We start from the raw sequence: 19,948 nt of genomic DNA on the forward strand, positions 1-19,948 counted from the left end.
ATTTCAGCTATAAGCAAGACTTTTATGCTCGCAATGGGGCTTCAATGAATAATATCGTATTTACAGAGAGAGACATTTCTACAGCAGCTTGGTTTAGAGAGTGTCCTCTCTCTGTCTCTGTCTCTCTCTCTGTCTCTCTCTCTCTCTCCTATATCTCTCCCTGTCTCTGTCTCTCTCTCTCTGTCTCTCTCTCTCTCTCTCCCTGTCTCTGTCTGTCTCTCTCTCTCTCTCTCTCTCTCTATCTCCCTGTCTCTGTCGCTCTCTCTCTCTCTCTCTCTCTCTCTCTCTCTCTCTCTCTCTCTCTCTCTCTCTCTCTCTCTCTCTCACTCTCTCTCTCTATCTCTCTCTCTCTCGCTCTGTCTCTCTCTCTCTATATCTCTCCCTGTCTCTCTCTCTCTCTCTCTCTCTCTCTCTCTCTCTCTCTCTCTTCTCTCTCTCTCTCTCTCTCTCTCTCTCTCTCTCTCTCTCTCTCTCTCTCTCTCTCTCTCTCTCTCTCTCCCTGTCTCTGTCTCTCTCTCTCTCTCTCTCACGCTAGAATGCATAATGTTGAACACAACGTGCACAAGTTAAAACATAGACACACACGGTATACAATACCACACACACACATGTATACAATACCACACACACATGTATACAACACCACACACACACACGGTATACAATACCACACACACACATGTATACAACACACACACACACACGTATACAATACCACACACACACATGTATACAACACCACACACACACACGGTATACAATACCACACACACACATGTATACAACACCACACACACACACATGTATACAACACCACACACACACAACACACACACACACACACACACATGTATACACACACACACATGTATACAACACCACACACACACACACACACACACACACACACAGTATACAACACCACACACACACACACACACACACACACACACATGTATACAACACCACACACACACACAGTATACAACACCACACACACGCGCGGTATATAACTACGGATGCATTATAATGAATTTATGCATGTGTTCTGATGCCAGCGGTTCTGTGTGTGTGTGTGTGTGTGTGTGTGTGTGTGTGTGTGTGTGTGTGTGTGTGTGTGTGGTGTGTGTGTGTGTGTGTGTGTGTGTGTGTGTGTGTGTGTGTGTGTGTGTGTGTGTGTGTGAGTCTGTCAAACTCAATGATATTTAGAGCCCCCCCCGCTCCTCGCCCCCCTTCGACCGTGTGGAAAACTCAATCAGAGCTCTGATTTCATAACCCTGCTTGGTGACACAGGCTTATTTTATCGCCTCGCTGATCCATTCTAATAAACGCTGGGGCTGCCCGCCGCTGAGATACGACCTCCTCCTCCTCCTCCTTGCGTCGTCCCTGGGTCACTCCAAAAAGAGGGGGGGGGGGGTGTTGGAGGCATGGGGGAGCATAAATCTGATTGGTGGGTTACTGGAGAGTGCTGATAATCGAACAGGGGCCCGCGTGGAAACAGCCAGGGGCCCCGTCCTCCCTGCTACAGACCCCCGCCCCCCCCCGCCCCCCCCGCCGCCTCTCAAGCACAAATCAAAGGAGGGCAGACAGTGTTGATCTGAGAGGTTTGGTGAAGGACCATTGATTGTGGACGGGGCGGAGGTGCCGGTAGAGGGTCGGTAAATAACGGGGAGGCGGTGGCAAGCGAGGGAAAAACAATTATCTGTGGAGGAGAGAGAGAGAGCGTAAAGTGAAGAAGGATAAACACAGTGAAATATGATTGACTCAAAGTGATATGTGGAGGCTGGAGGCCGTGTGCGCTCGCGCGTGTGTGTGTGCGCGCGCGTGTGTGTGTGTGTGCGTGCGTGCGTGCGTGCGTGCGTGCGTGCGTGTGTGTGTGTGTGTGTGTGTGTGTGTATGAGTGTGTGCTTTTGTACTTCCATCCTTGTAAGGACTACATTTCACCGCAAGGATAGAGAGTAGAGCTGAATCTGGTCAAGTGAGGACATTTTTTGGTTGGTCCTCACTTTAAAAGAAGCATTTTAGGGTTAGGCTTATCGTTAGGCTTGTATTAATATTATTTAGTATCTTGCAAAATGTCAGGAAAAAAGCCTGCAATGTGCTGATACCTGTGCATTCATTGGAGAACGCACATGACGCACCTCTTGGAGAGAGCATCACCACTGTAATCACACCAGGCAGGCCGGAAGCATTTTCTGGAAGAGGAAATGCTGATGAACTATGACAGGTTTATCTTACATTTATGATCTTGTTTGTTTCCCCGGTCTATTGATTTCCTGCGGTTACTACTGGAGGGAAGTTAGGACATCAGTGCCGATCGGGGCTCGCCTCACTGCACGCTCACGGCTTGATCGATTTCTTGCATTTTCTGACAAAAAAAAGGGCCAAATTCACCATCGCCCATGCACTCTAACTCAACACAGCAATGGTAAGCATGACTTCTGGAAACAAAAGGAAATCGGTCACACTCAGTCACACCCAATGTCTGACGTAGCCTGTGTAGCCTACTACAACCAAGCGGCCCTCTGCATGCACTGTTCGCACTTTCCAGAGAGCACCGCTCACAAAAGCAACGGCTACAGGAAAACAAGCTTACGAGTGTTTCCTGTTCCAGAAATGGTCCTCTGCCTGGTATTTTAAGTGTGTGCTCCGCTCATTCTACATGGAGCCACCTGGTAGGATTACGGCTGCACAGGCACGCTGGTGACATCCTTGACTTGACTTGACTGGCTGTGTGAGTTTACAATTGAGAACTCGAAGCACTGCATCATGGCACTGACCATAATTATGCTTTTCTGTGTGTGTTGTGTGCTTGTGTGTGTGCGTGTGACACGTGTGTATGAATGCACTCGAGTGTGTCTGCTTGTGTATGCGTGGTGGTCTGCCCTTTGTGCACGTGTGTGTGGCGTGCGTGTGTGTGCGTGCGTGTGCATGTGTCTGGTCTGTGCCCTCCCCAGACGACGGACGACATCGTGTCTTCGGCGGAGTGCTCGAGCGACGACGAGGACCTGGAGGAATGCGACTCGGGACACGCAGGTGGGCTGGGTGTGTCATGTTGTGCTTGCTCTCTCTCTCCTTCTCCTCTCTCTCTCTCTTTCTTTCTCTCTCTCTCTCTCTCTTTGATTTGCTACCGAGGGGAGCCTCTCCTCTAAGCATCATGTCCCATGGGAGCTTCAAGTGTAACTTCAAAAGCCTTCCCCCTTAGACACACACCCATTGCCTAGAAATACACACTAGTGTTAGGAGGACGTTCTCCATGTATGTATATATATATATATATACATATCAGATATATATGTAACAGTTTAAAGAGCTCTAAGCACTTTGGAGGTGGATGAAAGACATAAGAAGAGGATATATCCTATAGTCCTAAAAAACAGCTGCACTCTGCGGCCTGTATGCCGTGGTCACGTGATAGCTCTTTGCCGCATAGCCGTATATACACTGTAACGGATAAAGCTCACGCTTTCCCCCCCCCCCCAATCTTTCGCAATCTCAAACACAAGTTACACTTAGCTATGGGGCCTCTGGTTGGAGACATGGCGAGGCGCTGATACTAATTTTGTCCGCTCTGCATTCTGCGGAGAGCGGGGGAGAGAGGGCAAAAAAAAAAAAAAAACATAAACTTTACGTGACAAAGTAACAAAATTAGTATCAAGCCCCATGTCGTCCCGCTGCATTGATGCTTCAAAATGTATCTGTCCTGTAAACACAGTTCCCTCTCGCTGTGCGTCTGTGTGTGTGTGCGTCTCTTCTCCGGCAGAGGATACATTTTGAGATTCTTTCGAGAACAACGATGCTTTTCAGCATAGAAACTGTGATATGTAGCAGACTAACTGCAACGGAGCCTCTTCCTCCTCCCTGCTCCTCTTCCCCCTTCTTCTTCCTTCTCTCTTCTACTACTTGTCTGTACCTTCCTCTTCCTCTTCCTCTCGTCGGAGGCTTGCCTTACCTGAGACATTCTAATAGAGAACAGATATCCTCGAATTTCTGTGCGCATCGTCCTCCTCCCCCCACACACACACACACACACACACATATACACACATGCACATACACACACATAGTAGTTTTGTCAGTAGGCCAAAGTGACAATATTCCAAGTCACTCACAGTAATAGCGTTGAAAAATGACACTTTAGAATCACAGCTTGATGTGGGGGTTGTTCAAAAAGAAGCAGGTATATTGTAAATGGAAAATGTTGTTTTGAGACCACTTGGGTTTTTAGAAAGGTTAGGGACATTTGAATATGCGGCTGTCAATCACCTGTTCTGCGTTTCCCTGTATTAAAAAAAAAAAGAAAAAAAAAAGAAAAAAAAAAACATGGCCAGAGTCAGTCTGCCGGCAACCGCTTCATCCCCAAGGCCCTCTGGAAATCATTACCAACTCAGCCATTTTAATTGCTGCGCTGTCCTTCAAAACGCCATCACAGAAGACTAATTGATGCAGCATTAATCTGGCTAAATATGCCCCGGTTTAGTACCAAGCATATGTCCACATGTTTTATATCTCTAATAATAATGCAGACGATGGGAGATTTATATGTTGAAACAAAGCCCGGCGCTGTCTCCCTCGATTACCCTCGGTGGGCAGATAAAAATTGAGAAAGCCGAGTGTTATTTTTACTTCTCTAAATTAAATGTCTGAGTAGTCATAGATCAGATAGTTTCTTTTCCGTAGCGCCTCACAATCGACGGGTTAATTTACCTTGAAGCCTTATCACACTCTAATGTTGTTTCCCTGGAACAAATTTGTTCCCCTCCGTGGTATCGGTGGGCTTTTTGATGTTGGGGGGAAAGTAATTTTCTCTGCATGGCGTCAGAAATGGACATCTCTATCCGGGAGCGTCAGCTTAGTTACCGGTGCTTTTCCTCGAGCCCTAAGATGACTCCAGTTGACCATAGTTCACACGGCGGCCGTCCCCTGAGGAGGACACCGGGTGGAGAGGAACCCGACCTGCGCACGACAAAATGGCCGCCGTGTGAATATGGTCGGTTGACATGTTTGACAGCGCGTCAAAACAGTCACTTGGCCAAAGCTTCAGACCCAAGTATTCTCAAAAGTGTAACTGTAACGTAAAGAGGTCCTACTGAGAGAGAACATGGTACCCTCTCCTCATATAGTGGCAAATACATACATACACTGTCATACATCTCACCCTGTCGACACAGAAATTCATAATCCTCATTCTAAGACCCCTCCCTCCTCCTCCTCTTCCTCCTCGCTTCCAGTTTTGTGAATGGTTGCATGACATAATGTTGGTTTTTGAGTTATTTTCCTTTGGGTTTTGCTCTCATTACTATTTAATTTTTTAATGTGCAGCTCATAAACATCTCTCCTCTGTATCAAGTTTTGGACCCAGTGTGTTGTGTGGTTTATGATTTGAGTTGGGGGGTGGTGGGGGGGGGGTATTTTTTTGTGTTGTTGTCATTTTCATCAGTGTCTTCATCATCCGTCGTTCCATCCTCCAAGCAAGGATAAAGACGCTCCTCCCGTTTTTTGCCTCATCTTGTGCCGCATGAGATTTTGGTGGTTGGAAAAATTTAAAGTTCTCCTCCTCATCCTCCTCAGCGTTTTTGATTTACCACTTCTTTTTTTTTTTTTTTGCCACACGGCTCACAAAGAAACATCAATCTCCCCCTCCCCCATCTTTTGATACGACAGGGAAACAAACGGCAACAAAATCTTTTCTTGCCATCATCCATTGTTTTTTAAACCCATTCTGTCTCAAGAAAGTTGTGTGTGAAAGAATGACTCCCAGTTCGCCCCCTCCTCCCGTCCCCCCAACATCCCCGCCCGCCACCTCCCTCTCACTCCAGTCCACTCACCTTATTTCTTTCAGCCTTTCTGCATATACATGTCTGTTTTGAATGCAGATGGCATAAAAAAATATTTTTTATTGCCACAAAGTATATCTGTTTTTCTATTCTATCTGTTGCTCCTAGTTGAAGGCATATGTGGCATGCATACTGGACTGTACTGCAGTGTGTGGTAGACTAACTTAATGTGTCGGACCTTGGTAATTCCGCACTTACCCCCTCCCCCACCCCTCCCTTGCTTCCGCATGCATATGATTGGCAGCCATTTTGTGTGCTTCCTCTCCTCCTCATACCTCTGCTCTCAAAGATAACCCTGCTGGCTGATGTGTGTATTTGTGTTAGTTATCTGGGGTCAACAGTAGTGGGCTTCACCCTCCCTCCACTGTACCCTTAGAGCTGCTCTCGCTTCCCGTGGTGTTGTGTGTCTGTGTCCGTGCTGTCTGCTAACCAGCCTGTCTTTGTCTACTGTATGTGGTTGTCTCGTAGTTGTCTTTGTCTCTGTGTTGTTGTTTTTTAACTGTTAAAAACCTTACCCAACACCCTTTATCCTGAGTGAGTTCCACAAGAACTGTTAAAAACCTTTACCCAATACCCTTTATCTTGAGTGAGTTCCACAAGAACTGTTAAAAACCTTTACCCAATACCCTTTATCCTGAGTGAGTTCCACAATAAGGCAAACGAGGCGGCTCTGAACATCACCATCTTCTATCAGTTCTGCCATTGCTACGTTTGCCCAATGAAAGCATTTCGTGAACTATAAAACGTCTAAACAACAGATATTGTACTGCTGAAGATATGATGCACTGCAAACTGAACCTGGACGTGCCTATCATCGAAAATAATAGATTACCGAGGTAATTAAGATCAAGTCAATCTTCTCCCTTTCATTTGACAGTGATGAACGATGTATAAGCTCGTCATTACCGTGTAATCTAAGCAATTTAGCAATTCATTTGTTAGCACGTCGTGGTTATTGACTCGATTCCTAAACTGCACAAGTACAAAGAAAATCCAGACACTGAATATTGGAACATAACTCAAATAAAATCCTACAAGGACTTTTGACCAATTTTATGTAAATCATCTACTGCAGTATCAGTCAAGACACACACAAGCACATACATTAAGCTGTGATATATAGCAGTCCGTCATCAGCAGACCGATGTAATGGCCATAAATCTCCCGAAAGCACAATGACAGACAGGAAGATGTGGGTAGCAGTTTACCTCTGAGCAGCCTCTTCACAGCAACGCTGACAACCAAGAGGAGTGCAGAAGATTAAGTGCCTTCAATAAGCGGCGCCTCGATTGGGGGGCACCATTACCATATTAGCTCCTGATGAATAGGCGTGCAGATCGAATAGAGATCTAACCTGATTCTAGATTCACATATATAGGGCCTTGGGTGAGAAGAGGGAGGGGGGAAAAAATCTGCCGAGAACGAGGGCGGTGTTTGATTGGGCGAAGCGAATATATTTGCGATTATAAGCGTTGTGATTTCTTCACAGTCATTGGATACGGAGGGGGCCGGGGTGGAGACTCCCTGAATGAAGTATGAAAGGGACGGATCAGTGCACTTCCTCCTCGTGGCGACGGCGGCTCGGCTGCTCGTCAGGCCCCGTCGCGCCCGCTGTCACTTCGGCAGCAGGCCTCAGATCAGTTTAAAGGTTATTCGGCTGACACATGTCCGCCGAGCAGGGAGGTGCAGCCTAATGGCCGTTCGACAAATCGACCGGCTGAAGGGGATGGGGGGTTGCGGGCTTGCCACGCCTGCTGAAGATGCCAATTTAACCCGGCAGAGTGCACCCAGCCACATGACGCGCCCAGCCACATGATGCACCCAGCCACATGATGACGGATAAAGAGTTTTTTTTTTGCCACACATCACAACTAAGGGACCTCCCTGGGAAAGAACTCCGCCTTCAGCCGGCTGCTTCCTCATTATGACAGCAGAGACCTCTCTATCTTCCCGTGGCTTGCTAGAGCTCTACATTTATAGAAGCAGCCTTCCAACTTCTAATAAGGAGATGAATGTCCAGCAGGTGAAAAGTCTAACTCCTGTTGGCTGTAGGGTGTGTGCACAGGGTAGATAAGATAATTTGTCGGCAAGGGCAGCGAGCTCAGCCCTTTTCAGCAATGCATGTTGCTCAAAAGCTCAGGCCATTGCGGCGGCTGTGCCTCGCTATAATCCCTGGCATGTACCTTTTAAGAGCACCCACAGTGGAAGCCACTGCGCTGTCGCGCCTCTCCCCAGTAATCAGCTCCCCGCCTGCAGTGGGCAGGATGAATGAATGTGCTGCAGCGGGTCTCCCAGCACAATGCGCTCCACCAACAATGGGATTCTGAGGCCCCCAAACCACTGACTCACCTGCAATTTGCAGCATCGCAATCCCATTGACTGTAGTCCGCCCCGCGGTGGGCGGCCAGCTTTCCCCTTTTATGGTGCGCGCACCCGTTAAATCCCCTGACACACCGACAGGATTCATCTCCTTCGGAAGCCTCAGCAAATGGCGGATGGACACGGGGATCAGTCAGGGAAGAGAAGAGATAGAAAAGGGGGGAAGGGGGAGAGATGGAGAGAGAGAGAGAGAGAGAGAGAGAGAAAGAGAGAGAGAGAGAGAGAGAGAAGAGAGAGAGAGGGAGAGGGAGAGAGAGAGAGAGAGAGAGAGAGAGAGAGAGAGAGAGAGAGAGAGAGAGAGAGAGAGAGAGAGAGGGAGGGGGGGGGGCAGAGAGTAACTGCTGCTCTGAGATTTGTGCATCTGGAGATCCCAGGTTGCTGAGGTAGTTAGTCGGTCGTTCAGTAGTGATTTAATTTGCTTTAGTCCTCTTCAAAAGGCAGCACTGACGTTGGGCGGATAATCAAGTTGCTGCCTTTCAAGGAAAGATGGGAAACGGGAACTTCCCACAAATGTTGGTCGGCTTGGGTGTTTTCAGGTTGCTTTACTGTACATGACGAAGCCTGGCATTGCATTACGGGAGGTCACCAGTCCACCATTTTGATGAGAGGGCTAGTCAGAAGAACTTACTAAACGAATTTCTCCTTTAGAAGGGAGGAAACACCGTAACATAGCTTTACAACTCGTCAAATGGAGAAGTATTCGCGAGGAGGCTTTAGAACCTCTGTCTAGACGCACGGCCCGAAAATAAACACAATCTCGTTAAGCAAACCCATTAGGAAGTGCAGTGTTTGCCTGGTTCGGGAAACGTTGCAAGGTGTGTGCAGCCCTTGTATGAGAGCTTACACAGGATTAAAGTGTTTACTCTAAAAGTCAAGGTCCTCTAGGATTTTTCCCCCTCTCCCGGAGACCCTGACTGTTGCCGCTCCTACCCACCCCAAGGTTCTGTTGGTACAGCGTGAAAAGCTAACAATTGCCAAGAGCCGTCAGCCAGGAATGATGTAGAGAGATGTAAACAAGGCCAAGACAAAAAGGGTGTCGGGGGAGGGGGTGTGAAATCACTTATTCAGAGCGGTTGTTGTTTATTTAACACAACGAGTAGCTAAGCTCTCGTTAAAACATTATCATAGACACACAACGGGAACAGGTGTTGCGAGTGGGGAGGGAAGACCGCACGCTATGGTCCGCTTCCGTAGCGTAGGTTTGCCATGTGCTGTATTTCTTTCACATGTAAGAAGCATCTCACTAATACACTCCACCATAGAACAATTGCGATAATTCATGTGTAACATACCGGTAGTAGGCGACGGGCATTGACAGTATACAGTCAATAGTGTTATTCAGTGCAGTTAAAATAAATGGTACACTTAAGATAAATGTTTGTGCTTTCTATCGCTCCTAACAAATACTCTCACACAGTAAGGAACTAGTTCTGCTCACTGAATACGTTTTCTATAAGTAGCCCCAAGCAATGCAACCAACGCGTCATATCGGAAGACAAATGTGCCTCTCTCACACATTGCCTTAATTTACCGTGGGAGTGTAAATACACTTGATGCCGTGTGTGCCCTCTTGTGAAACTCCAACAGTTATGTTTACCTGTCAAGCGATGGCTGTTGGTTATGCATATTCACATAAACCGTATAAACACTGCCTAAAATCAGTCCATTAATCATCAAGTCATACTCTCCCTTTGATTAATTAGAGAAAGTGGAAAAGCTAAATGCCACGTAATGTTGGTTGTACATCAGCTGTGGCAAGCCCCCCCCCCCCCCCCCCCCCCATAATACAAAAGTTTACAAATGGCATGTTTGCCCTGAGACAAAATATCCCACAGCCTTTCCCCAACCTTTTATTGACCTTTGACCCCATTTTTACGATCCTCCCGTACCCTACCTGACCCCCCATGCTTGCTGTATTGTTATTGTATATTACTTTCCCTAAATGCAACTTACTTAAAGCATGCCTTAACCTAACCTCTTTAGAGTCAAACTCAAATAAAAACTACCAAAATATACATGTCCAATTTACTTCTTTTCTTTCTCTGACGTACATCCAGATTGCACGCCCTGTCTTGTGATTTAAAAGAAAAAAATTATATACTAACAAAAGAAATGTATTTCATGAGAAATAACTAATAATAATTCTTTGTTATTATTAGTTAAAATGAAGGAAGGTGGTGACATTTTTCCCATGAACTGTCCCCTTCCTCTCGTCTGCCTCAGTGTGTGCTATCTGGCTGTTCCTCTTTGATAGTGTGAGACCTTTTTAATGCTTTTCTTTCTTGCTTGCTAATTTGTTTTATTATTTTTTTGTCTTTTTTGTACATATATGTAAAGACACATATATGTGTATATATATATATATCTATATCTATATATATATATCTATGTCTACTTCTGAAAATGTTCAAATGAACTTTTTTTAATAACTATCTGATAATTTGCTAAGAATTACAACTGCTAATGATTTTTGATGAGTATTTCCTAATTACTGAGAATCTTCGTCTCTTTTCTCTATGAGGTTCTCGATTTGTTGACCACGGTTAGGCCTGTGATGAGATTGGATGTATTAACATCTCAGTCCCCATTGGATTTCCAAATTCCTGTCGTCATAGAGGAAAAAGAGAAGACACTTAACAAAAAAGTAGATCCTCACCACTATCTGTTAAAAACGTTTTCCAAACTGTTCTATACGTATCTACTCTTATTTTTCTTTTGACCTGCTACTATTCGATAACTATCTGTTTATAAAAAAAAATAAGAAATTGGGATTTAACAAATGAGTCGACTTTCATAATTTGTGTGCATGGCAAAAGAAGTTGCAGCTTTAGGGTCTGTAAACCTGTCAGTGTTTGAGAGTGCTGTTCTCTCTTTGTAGACGGGCATGTATATGCTCATTGTGTGTATATCCCCATCCCTTCCTTACAGCCAAAAGCTCTAATGCTGCCCGACCGCTTCGTGCCGCCATTACATGGACATGGCACCTGACGTACACGTTCACCTCCATCTATGTCATTTCCTCCCTAGTATGTCTTTTCACACGTCCTCCTCCTCATGTCCCCCCTCTTTACGTAGAGATGCTAAGATAATGTACAGTCATCCATTCGTTCATGACTAATGAACGACTTTTAAGTCGAGCAAAAAAAATATATAAAATAGAGAGAAAGAAAAATAATAATTTAATCAGATTGTAGATATTTAACGGAGAGGCTTTACAGAGCTGATCTATCAGAGCTGATCTATCCAAGCAAGACGTATAGATGTACAGTTTTCTTTTTTCTTTTTTATAAAAAATAAGACGACTCTATCAAAAGGAAAAAAAACTAAAATAAACATCCTGAACAGAATGGTGAAGATTATTTTTCATATCATGATGTGTGGATGTATGTGTTGTTGCCTCCCTGTACCATCCTGTCTATATAAAAAAGAGAGATAAATAATTACTAATTAATCAACGATTGTTAAAAAGAAACTAACTAACTTGTCCAAAAGCATTCTTACACAACTTTCTTTTGTAAATTTTTTTCTTCCTGCCAAAATCATGCGGGCAATTTGTTGATGTAAGTTGACAAAACTGATGGTATGCTTTCTTCCTTTTGAAACCCTTTTTTGTAGGCTTTTATGATTTTCCAAGCTGACTTTGTTTTACCTCTTTCTATACTTACTTACTTACTTACTTACTTACTTACTAATCCCCTTTTGGATAACTTTTATCTGTGGCTTTAGTTTGTGAATGTTTGACAATGTTTGCTCTAACTCTGAACTGTTTTTTGCATTGCCTCAATTTTACTTTTCTTTCCTTTGTTTTCCATTTTATTATTTAATTTTCCTTTGTTCTTTGTTTGAGAAGAGGTTTGCATCTCCTTATAGTGCCCTGTTTGTGAGCCTTTTACAGTGTGCAGTACAAGCAGGCCACTTTGGCAAGAGGCTGAGCAGATTCAACAGACATCTGAAAGTTGGGTTTTTATTTTATTCTTTACTTTTTTAATTGTATTATTTATTTACCTTTACAATTTTTTACCACCAGCAACGTTGACCACCTAGGATTTTCTGGTCACAAAATAATAATAAAAAAGGGCTAATAAAACTTGGATTCAGCATACACCAGCAACATGCATAATTCATTAGCCCCCAGTGTGCACTCACAAAAATATGAGCACCCATCGGTTGACACAAGTGAGAGCTTGGGTCGGTTATCTTGCGGTGAACGTCTCCAGACATTCAGGTGTCCTTGAACTGCCAGGTGACTTTGTGCCATCGTGGTGACTGTATAGGGGTCAAAAGGCAAGAGGCTAGGACCGATAGGGGAGCCTACAGAAAGGATAGAGAGGAGGGAAGAAAACATAAGAAAACCTGTCACTCATACTCTTAACCTATATGACACACTACTTTACCAGTACAGCTTTCTTCAACCTTGCAGCCTTGTGAATTTCATTTTAATAGCTTTAAAGTGGAATACCATGAATGTCATGTGTTTAAATGTTATTCTTATGCACTTCGTAACTCGATTTACGAATCTATTCTGCATTCTCGAACGGCTTCGTATTGTAAATTTGTTGTAGGATTAGAAAAAGGCAGTCGTAAATCGGACAGACCGGTGTGCGCCCGTGTTTTTAACAGCTTTCTTTGTGAGGAATCCTTGGGGATTGCCGTCACTTCGATTCTACAGACATCCACGTAATTAAATAATTAAAATGATAATAAATACGACTACTGTATGTCTCGATGTATTGGCCTGCAACCGAGTTTATAACAGCTGTCTTTGGGAGAAGTCCTTGGGGATTGCAGTCACTTCGATCCTACAGACATTCACGTAATTACGTAATTATAATGATAATAAATACGACAATATTTGTATCATTAACAATTATGTTTTACATTTATAGTCATGACTCAACGAACCATGTCCGAGAAACGGCTTGGTGATGATGCATAAGCACTCAGCACACACACACACACACACACACACACACACACACACACACACACACACACACACACACACACACACACACACACACACACACACACACACACACACACACACACACACACACACACACACACACACACACACACACACACACACACACACACACACACACACACACACACGGATATGGTTCACTGAGTCATGACTATAAATGTAAAACGGAATTGTTAATGATACAAATATTGTCGTATTATTATTATATATTATTATTGTTATAATTATTTAATTCCGAGGATGTCTGTAGAATTGAAGTGACCACAATCACCATGATTTATCCAAAATTAAGCCTTTAACCAGTTTAATCACCCGTGCATTGTATATTAGCCTACTATTGCACTTTACTGTTACATTTGCACTCTGGTTGGATGATGTATTGTACTGTACTTGTGCTGTATAATGACAATACATTTTAATCGAATCGAATCTAACTTCGATCAGTCGCGAATTGCTTTCGCGCTACCTGTTGAATATTTCCCCCATAAGGGTCAGCATGGAGTAGACACAATGGATAGCCTCTCCTTATAAGGAGCTGACAGGGCGGTTCTGTAAGCAGATTCAGGTGTACGAGAACACACTTCCAGTTTAAGAATGAGTGACGTTTTTCATTCATGGAAACTCAGCTGCGAAGATTTTGGCCACTTATGGAGACCGTTTCACGTGTTCAAGAATCCGGAGGAGGATTTTTGTAAATGTGTTAGTATGACATTTTTACCAAGATATTTACAAAGGTACTTAACGTACATGTTCGAGAATGAGGACCATTCAGTGGTATTCCGCTTTAAGTAAGATTACGCTACACACTTATAATATCTATCATAGTGCACAGTTTAATATATACCTACCCTCCAATGATGCAGTATATGAGAACATTTGTCAGTATGTTAGGAGTATATTAGTAGTTTTTCCTGGAGTAAGTGGTGTCAGATGTGGCTCTCTCCTGTGCATCCCTCAAAGCCTTTTGATGCATCGTATCCATCTTTTACGTCTTCTCTTTCAGTTTGGGTTGTGTTTGGTTCTGGGTTTCATTGATTTTGCACTGGTACAGTACTTTCCGTTTCTTTTTTATTTATTATTCATTTTCTTTGTTTGTGTTCATATTATTATTATTATAATTTTCCTTCCTTCCATTGAGCTTTGCTTTTTTATTAATATTTTCCAATTACTTTATTGTTTTGGTGTTTGATTGCTATTGCCTTGTTTTTTTGTTGTCATAAAACAAATTTGGTTGCATGGGGAATGTCTCTCTTACCTCTAACACCATCTCCTTTTCTCTATTTTCTTTTTCTAGGAGGGGAGCTAGTCATCCCCATTCTAGTCGAGGACCCCATAGACATCCCTTCTGTATCCACCCGTTCTCCCTTCATCCCTTTCCCCCCGACTTTCCGCCCTGTCCTCACCATTATTGAGACCACCAAAGATTCCCTGTCCATGGCCACTGAGGCGGGGGTACCTTGCTTGTCGGACCGGGGCCGCGATGATTGTGGTGATGGTGTTGATGATGGTGGTGATGATGATGATGATGATGGCATGGTGATTTCGGGGTTTGGCTCTGGCGAAGCGTTCGACTCTAGCCTGCCCCCGACTGACGATGAAGATTTTTACACCACCTTCTCCCTGGTAACAGATAAGATCTTGACCACGTCGGCCTATGAAGGCGGCTACAAAGCCCTCGCGCCCAAGTGGGAGGCCAAGGACTTGAGGCCTAGCAAAGCCTCCGAGGCGGGTAGGACTACACCCACCCCGCCTCTGCCCGACCTCCGGGGCACGCCGCCGGCGGCCGTCCCCTCGGACGCCCCGCCCAAGCTGCCCGCCGGGAAAATGAACAACCGCGAACTCAAGCCCCCGCAGCCGGACATAGTCCTGCTCCCCCTCCCCACTTCCTTCGACCTGGACGGCACCAAGCCCCGGGGCCCCCTCGTCACCTCGCCCATGTTGCGCACGGTGCCCGCCGCCCTGCCCACCGTGCCCGGCGTTGTGCGGCGCGTGCCCCCGGGGGCCTCGGAGGTGATCCGGGAGTCTAGCAGCACCACGGGCATGGTGGTGGGCATCGTGTCGGCCGCCGCGCTCTGCATCCTCATCCTGTTGTACGCCATGTACAAGTACAGGAACAGGGACGAGGGCTCCTACCAGGTGGACGAGACGCGCAACTACATCAGCAACTCGGCGCAGACCAACGGCGCCGTGGTGAAGGAGAAGGTGCCCGGCGGTGGTGGTGGCGCCAAGGGCAGCGCCGGTGGCAAGAGACCAAAAGATAAGGACAAGGAATATTATGTATAGGAAAAAAAATCTATTCAATCATTTCCCCCAACACAGATTTAAAAAAGAAAAAAAGAAGTGATGAAACTGTTTGGAAAAAAAGCTATAAACATTTTGACAGAACCATATTGGGAACTGTGATTTACATGAGGAGCGCGTTTCTCTTGAGAACTCAAAGAGACGGATCAGAGTCTTGAGAAACATTTTCAAAAAAGAAACTGTTGGCTTTTTACAGAAGTGCAACTTAACTAAGGGTAAAGAGAACTTAACTTAAGGGTCAAGAGAGCCGGCGCGGCCGATCAGAGGACCCTTCTGTAGAGACGTTCCTATAGAGGCCCCGCCCCTCCTCTGCCCGCCCCACCTGCCTCTCAACGGGAGACACTCGTCAGTGTAAGATAACATCACTGTTAACGACATTCACAACCATCCACCAAGGGACTGTCAGAGGTGTGTGTGTGTGTGTGTGTGTGTGTGTGTGTGTGTGTGTGTGTGTGTGTGTGTGTGTGTGTGTGTGTGTGTGTGTGTGTGTGTGTGTGTGTGTGTGTGTGTGTGTGTGTGTGTGTGTGTGTGTGTGTGTGTGTGTGTGTGTGTGTGTGTGTGTGTGCATGTGTGCGTGTGCGTGTGCGTGTGTGCGTGTGTGTGTGTGTGTGTGTGTGTGCGTGACCCCCTTGGCGTTCTATTAACGACCTTTGTCCATTGTAAAAACCCCTGTAAAATATGACCACCATCATTTGGGGCCATTCTGAGCATGCATGTGAGTGTATGTGATGTGGTGCTGGCATCTGTGTACGTGAGGGACTTTGACGAAAAACTCAAATGATTGTCGGGAAAAAGCTGAAAGTCAAAAAAAACATTATTTTTTTTCTTATTTTTTTGCCGTTTTTAACGAGAGAGGGAAAAAAAGCACTTCGGTAGTTAAATGTACCTTGTTTTCACGGAAACCGACTTGAGGTAAGCTTGTGTATAATTCAATGTGTCTTTTTTTGTTTTGTTTTTATTTATTTATTTAACTGTATTTATTTATCTATTTATTTGTTTGCTCTGTGCAGTTTTGAGGGATGATATGTATTGCCAGAGTTAACCAGGCTAGCTTGGCAGAAGGTAATACGGCAATGTATCTCAATTTGTTCTCACTTTACTGTGTCCCTCCTGTCCTCCTGTCCCCCACCATGGTTTCGGCTTAAGGATCGGACCGTTATGCATGACATCCAAATTCTAAACGGTATTCAAGCGTGTAAGAGTGGATCCACTGAGCAGAATGCAACATTGTTTTGTCTCATCCAACTCTCTCTCTCTATCTCTCTCTCTCTCTCTCTCTCTCTCTCTCTCTTTCGCTCTCTCTCTCTCTCTCTCTCTCTCTCTCTCTCTCTCTCTCTCTCTCTAGCTCGCTCTCTCTCTCTCTAGCTCTCTCTTTCTCTCTCTCTCTCTTTCTCTTTCTAGCTCTCTCTCTCTCTCTAGCTCTCTTTCTCTATCTCTCTCTTTTTTTATTTTCTTTTTTTAATATGTTTTTCCATAAACCGGTAGTTTGAAACATGTATTCCATTATGTTTTGTTATTATTTTTACATCTGGAGCTCCTATAGGGTAAATAATACAATGTCGTAATGTATTTGCAGTGGAGGCGGGAGGTTAGCGCAGCCCTAAAAAAAATGTAATAGAAAAATAAAAAAGACGACAAAGCTAAAAGTCTTCACTCCACGTGACCAAGTGTGGATTCTATTATCTGTCGTCACAGTCGACTGTGTCAAAAATCAACAAATATGTTTACATATTTTATTACATCATAGCTGTTGTACTTTGCGGGTCAATACTGTACATAATATTTGAGTTTCTGTTTTGGAATTCTTTTTTTGTGCTCTTATTGTACAGACAGTCCATTTGATTTCATTCGATCGTTGTGGTAACATGACAACAAAAAAAACATTTGGATTTTTGTTGCCGGGAGAGACTGGAGCGCCAAGTGATGTACCCTGGGAAAATGTTGTTTTAGGCGGGGGGAGAGGAAATGTTTGTTAGATTAGACATCTAGTCTTTCTGGATGGTGTGTCACTTAAAGTCGCATGAATATTTGACTACTGGGAGCTGTCTAAAGAACTAGAACCCCCCCCCCCCCCCCCCAATATTGTATCATTCTCAAATTACTTTTCATGTTATTTATTTTTTTATTTGAGATATTTAGAAAAAGAAAATCTATATATATCAAGATAATAAAACGCGGGATTGTAATGGATTTGGATACTATATTGTTGGCACCTTACTGAGATACAGATGGTATTTTTGTTAGATTCCATTTTTTTACTGTGACATTTACTGAACTTTTTTTTATTACTTGAGTTGATCTATTATTGTGCATCTTCATATCAATTAGCTTGCGTATATGGCCGTTCCTTCTGGCGAGTACATTGTTGTTGTTTTTTTTATTAATTTATGTACCTATTTATGTATTTATTACTTTGTTTGTTTATTTCATTTCACATTTCATGTGAACTGGTCAGTGTGTACGTTCATTTTTTATTTAATTCGTTGTTCCGCTACGCCGCTTTTCTAACTGAACACTGTTTATTTTTCTGCTCCTTTGGCTCCAGACAATTCCCAGCAATAAAATGTTCTTCCCAAAGTTCTCACTGGTAGACTGCAGTTGGCTGTCAGTGATATTGCATGTTCTACAGGTGGAGAACACTCTCTATCCTCTGTGGAACAAGAGGAAGAGAGAATGTACTGTCGGCCCTATCTGGAACAGACATGTGCGAGGAGGACGTGTCCAGGGTTGTCTTTGCTGAACTTCAATCACGAGACTATTCAATGAACCGCCATCAGGGTTTTTTCCTATCCATTTGGTGTCACATTGGTCCTTTCACTTTCTACTGAAAGTGGTGTCATTTCCATTCAAATCAGGTCCAGAGAACATAATAGCTCAACGCTGTATCACCTCGGGCAAAGCTACCAAGAGATAATTATGCAAATACAGCTACTAGTGCAGACAGAGAGGGGGTGGGGGGTGGCATTACCAGAGTCCGCAGAGTCTTAAGAACGGGTCCAGAGTGGAGGAATGACTTTGGTTTTTCTCTAGAGCCGGGTCTTTGTGAGAACACGCGGGCCAAATGAGATTCCCCCAGAACCATATGGCCGGGTTATGACCCGCTGAATGGGCCACAGCACCTGCTTTCCCAGCTCATTTAGACTCTGTCCATATTTCCTGGGAAATGGTTGTGTGCAGTACTGGTCATTAACTTGCAATGGCCCCCATTGATGTAAGTTATCAACGCACCGTGTGTGAGTATATTCAGCCTGGCACAATGACTACATGTATTAACTCATTCATCCTGCCACTGGCAAGGGGGAATAACTGGGTTGAGAGGGATTCTTAATACCGCTTTACTACTTATTTTTTTTTACATTTTCAATCACACCTTCTCACACGGCTTTCCACACCGTGTAGCACTTTTTTCTTCCCCCACTAAAATATTTCCAGGCTTGGTTCATTGATTTTGATAGCTGTGCGGGAATCCTTGCGGAGTCAGTCCCCTTCCAACCATCTCTGAATTGCTATTGCAATTGCAGATTTAATGGAGAGTTTTATTCATATTCCGGAGTCATTTCGTCTGAATAACCTTGGTACATGTAGTGTTCGATTCAGCTAAAGCATGGTTCAATCCTTGTGCTGATGGCAGCTGGTTAGATTCAGCTCTACTTAAAGTAGTAATCCGTAAGATCCTCATTTTTGTTTATTTAGGCAACATCTATTGGTGATAAGTGGTCATTGCTGTTGTAGTTTGCACTGTATTGACCTGCTTCCATTTGGAAAATTCTGAGTTCTGAGTTAGTCTTCTATTCATTCCCAACAAACTGCTGTTGCTGGTGGTGACATAAAACAACACCTGTGTGCCAGATGATTTCCCCAGAGAATCTCCTACCAGACACCAGTGTTTAGAACAGCAAAGAACAGCTAATGTAAAGCATTCATGAACAGGGTACAGGTGGCAAAATAAATTATTATTATTTATATGAAAAAGGATTCTTACTTTAATGTACTGTTGTGGAATATTCAAATGAGCCAAACAGTACGCTGTAGAAATTAAGATTGAGTCAATTTGTATATATTAAAATATAGAACATAGTTTATTTCTGCTTCCACAGAGCTCAGTTTACAATCAGACATACTAAACGTCTGACCAGAAAGTGATCAGACATGCTAAACGTCTAACCAGAAAGTGATCAGACATGCTAAACGTCTAACCAGAAAGTGAGAAAGAGCTCTGGTCAGAACTTAGATTAAATACATAATCGAAATTACGTACATGAGATACCAGATATGACAGAAAAGGTCAACAAAATATGCCCTAGTGAGAGAATGAATAACAAAGATGGCTCTAGGGCTTATGTTATGTCTTCACACTAGAACAAGAGTAAAGGCCAAATGCCATATCTCCTAACCTTGGTCGTTGTTAAAGAGACACTGTGTTAAGACTGTCGCCTAGTGTCTT

The 19,948-nt window shown here is 44.0% G+C and overlaps 1 protein-coding gene across 1 annotated transcript in view; it reads left to right on the top strand.

Annotated features, from left to right (window-relative positions):
• The window catches only part of LOC311228300 (neurexin-3b-beta-like), a gene marked incomplete at its 5' end in the record, with an annotated part of 27,956 nt that extends 12,242 nt beyond the window's left edge, over window positions 1-15,714 (top strand). Inside the window, 2 exons of the mRNA XM_084314208.1 lie at window positions 2,958-3,036; window positions 14,498-15,714. Coding sequence (XP_084170334.1) covers window positions 2,958-3,036; window positions 14,498-15,486 — 1,068 coding nt within the window. The 3' untranslated portion in view covers window positions 15,487-15,714. The remainder of the gene's footprint in view (window positions 1-2,957; window positions 3,037-14,497) is intronic.
• Window positions 15,715-19,948: the final 4,234 nt, after the last annotated feature.

This window comes from Notolepis coatsorum (assembly GCF_963971535.1).
Source record: "Notolepis coatsorum genome assembly, chromosome: 5".
Classification (NCBI taxonomy): Eukaryota; Metazoa; Chordata; class Actinopteri; order Aulopiformes; family Paralepididae; genus Notolepis; species Notolepis coatsorum.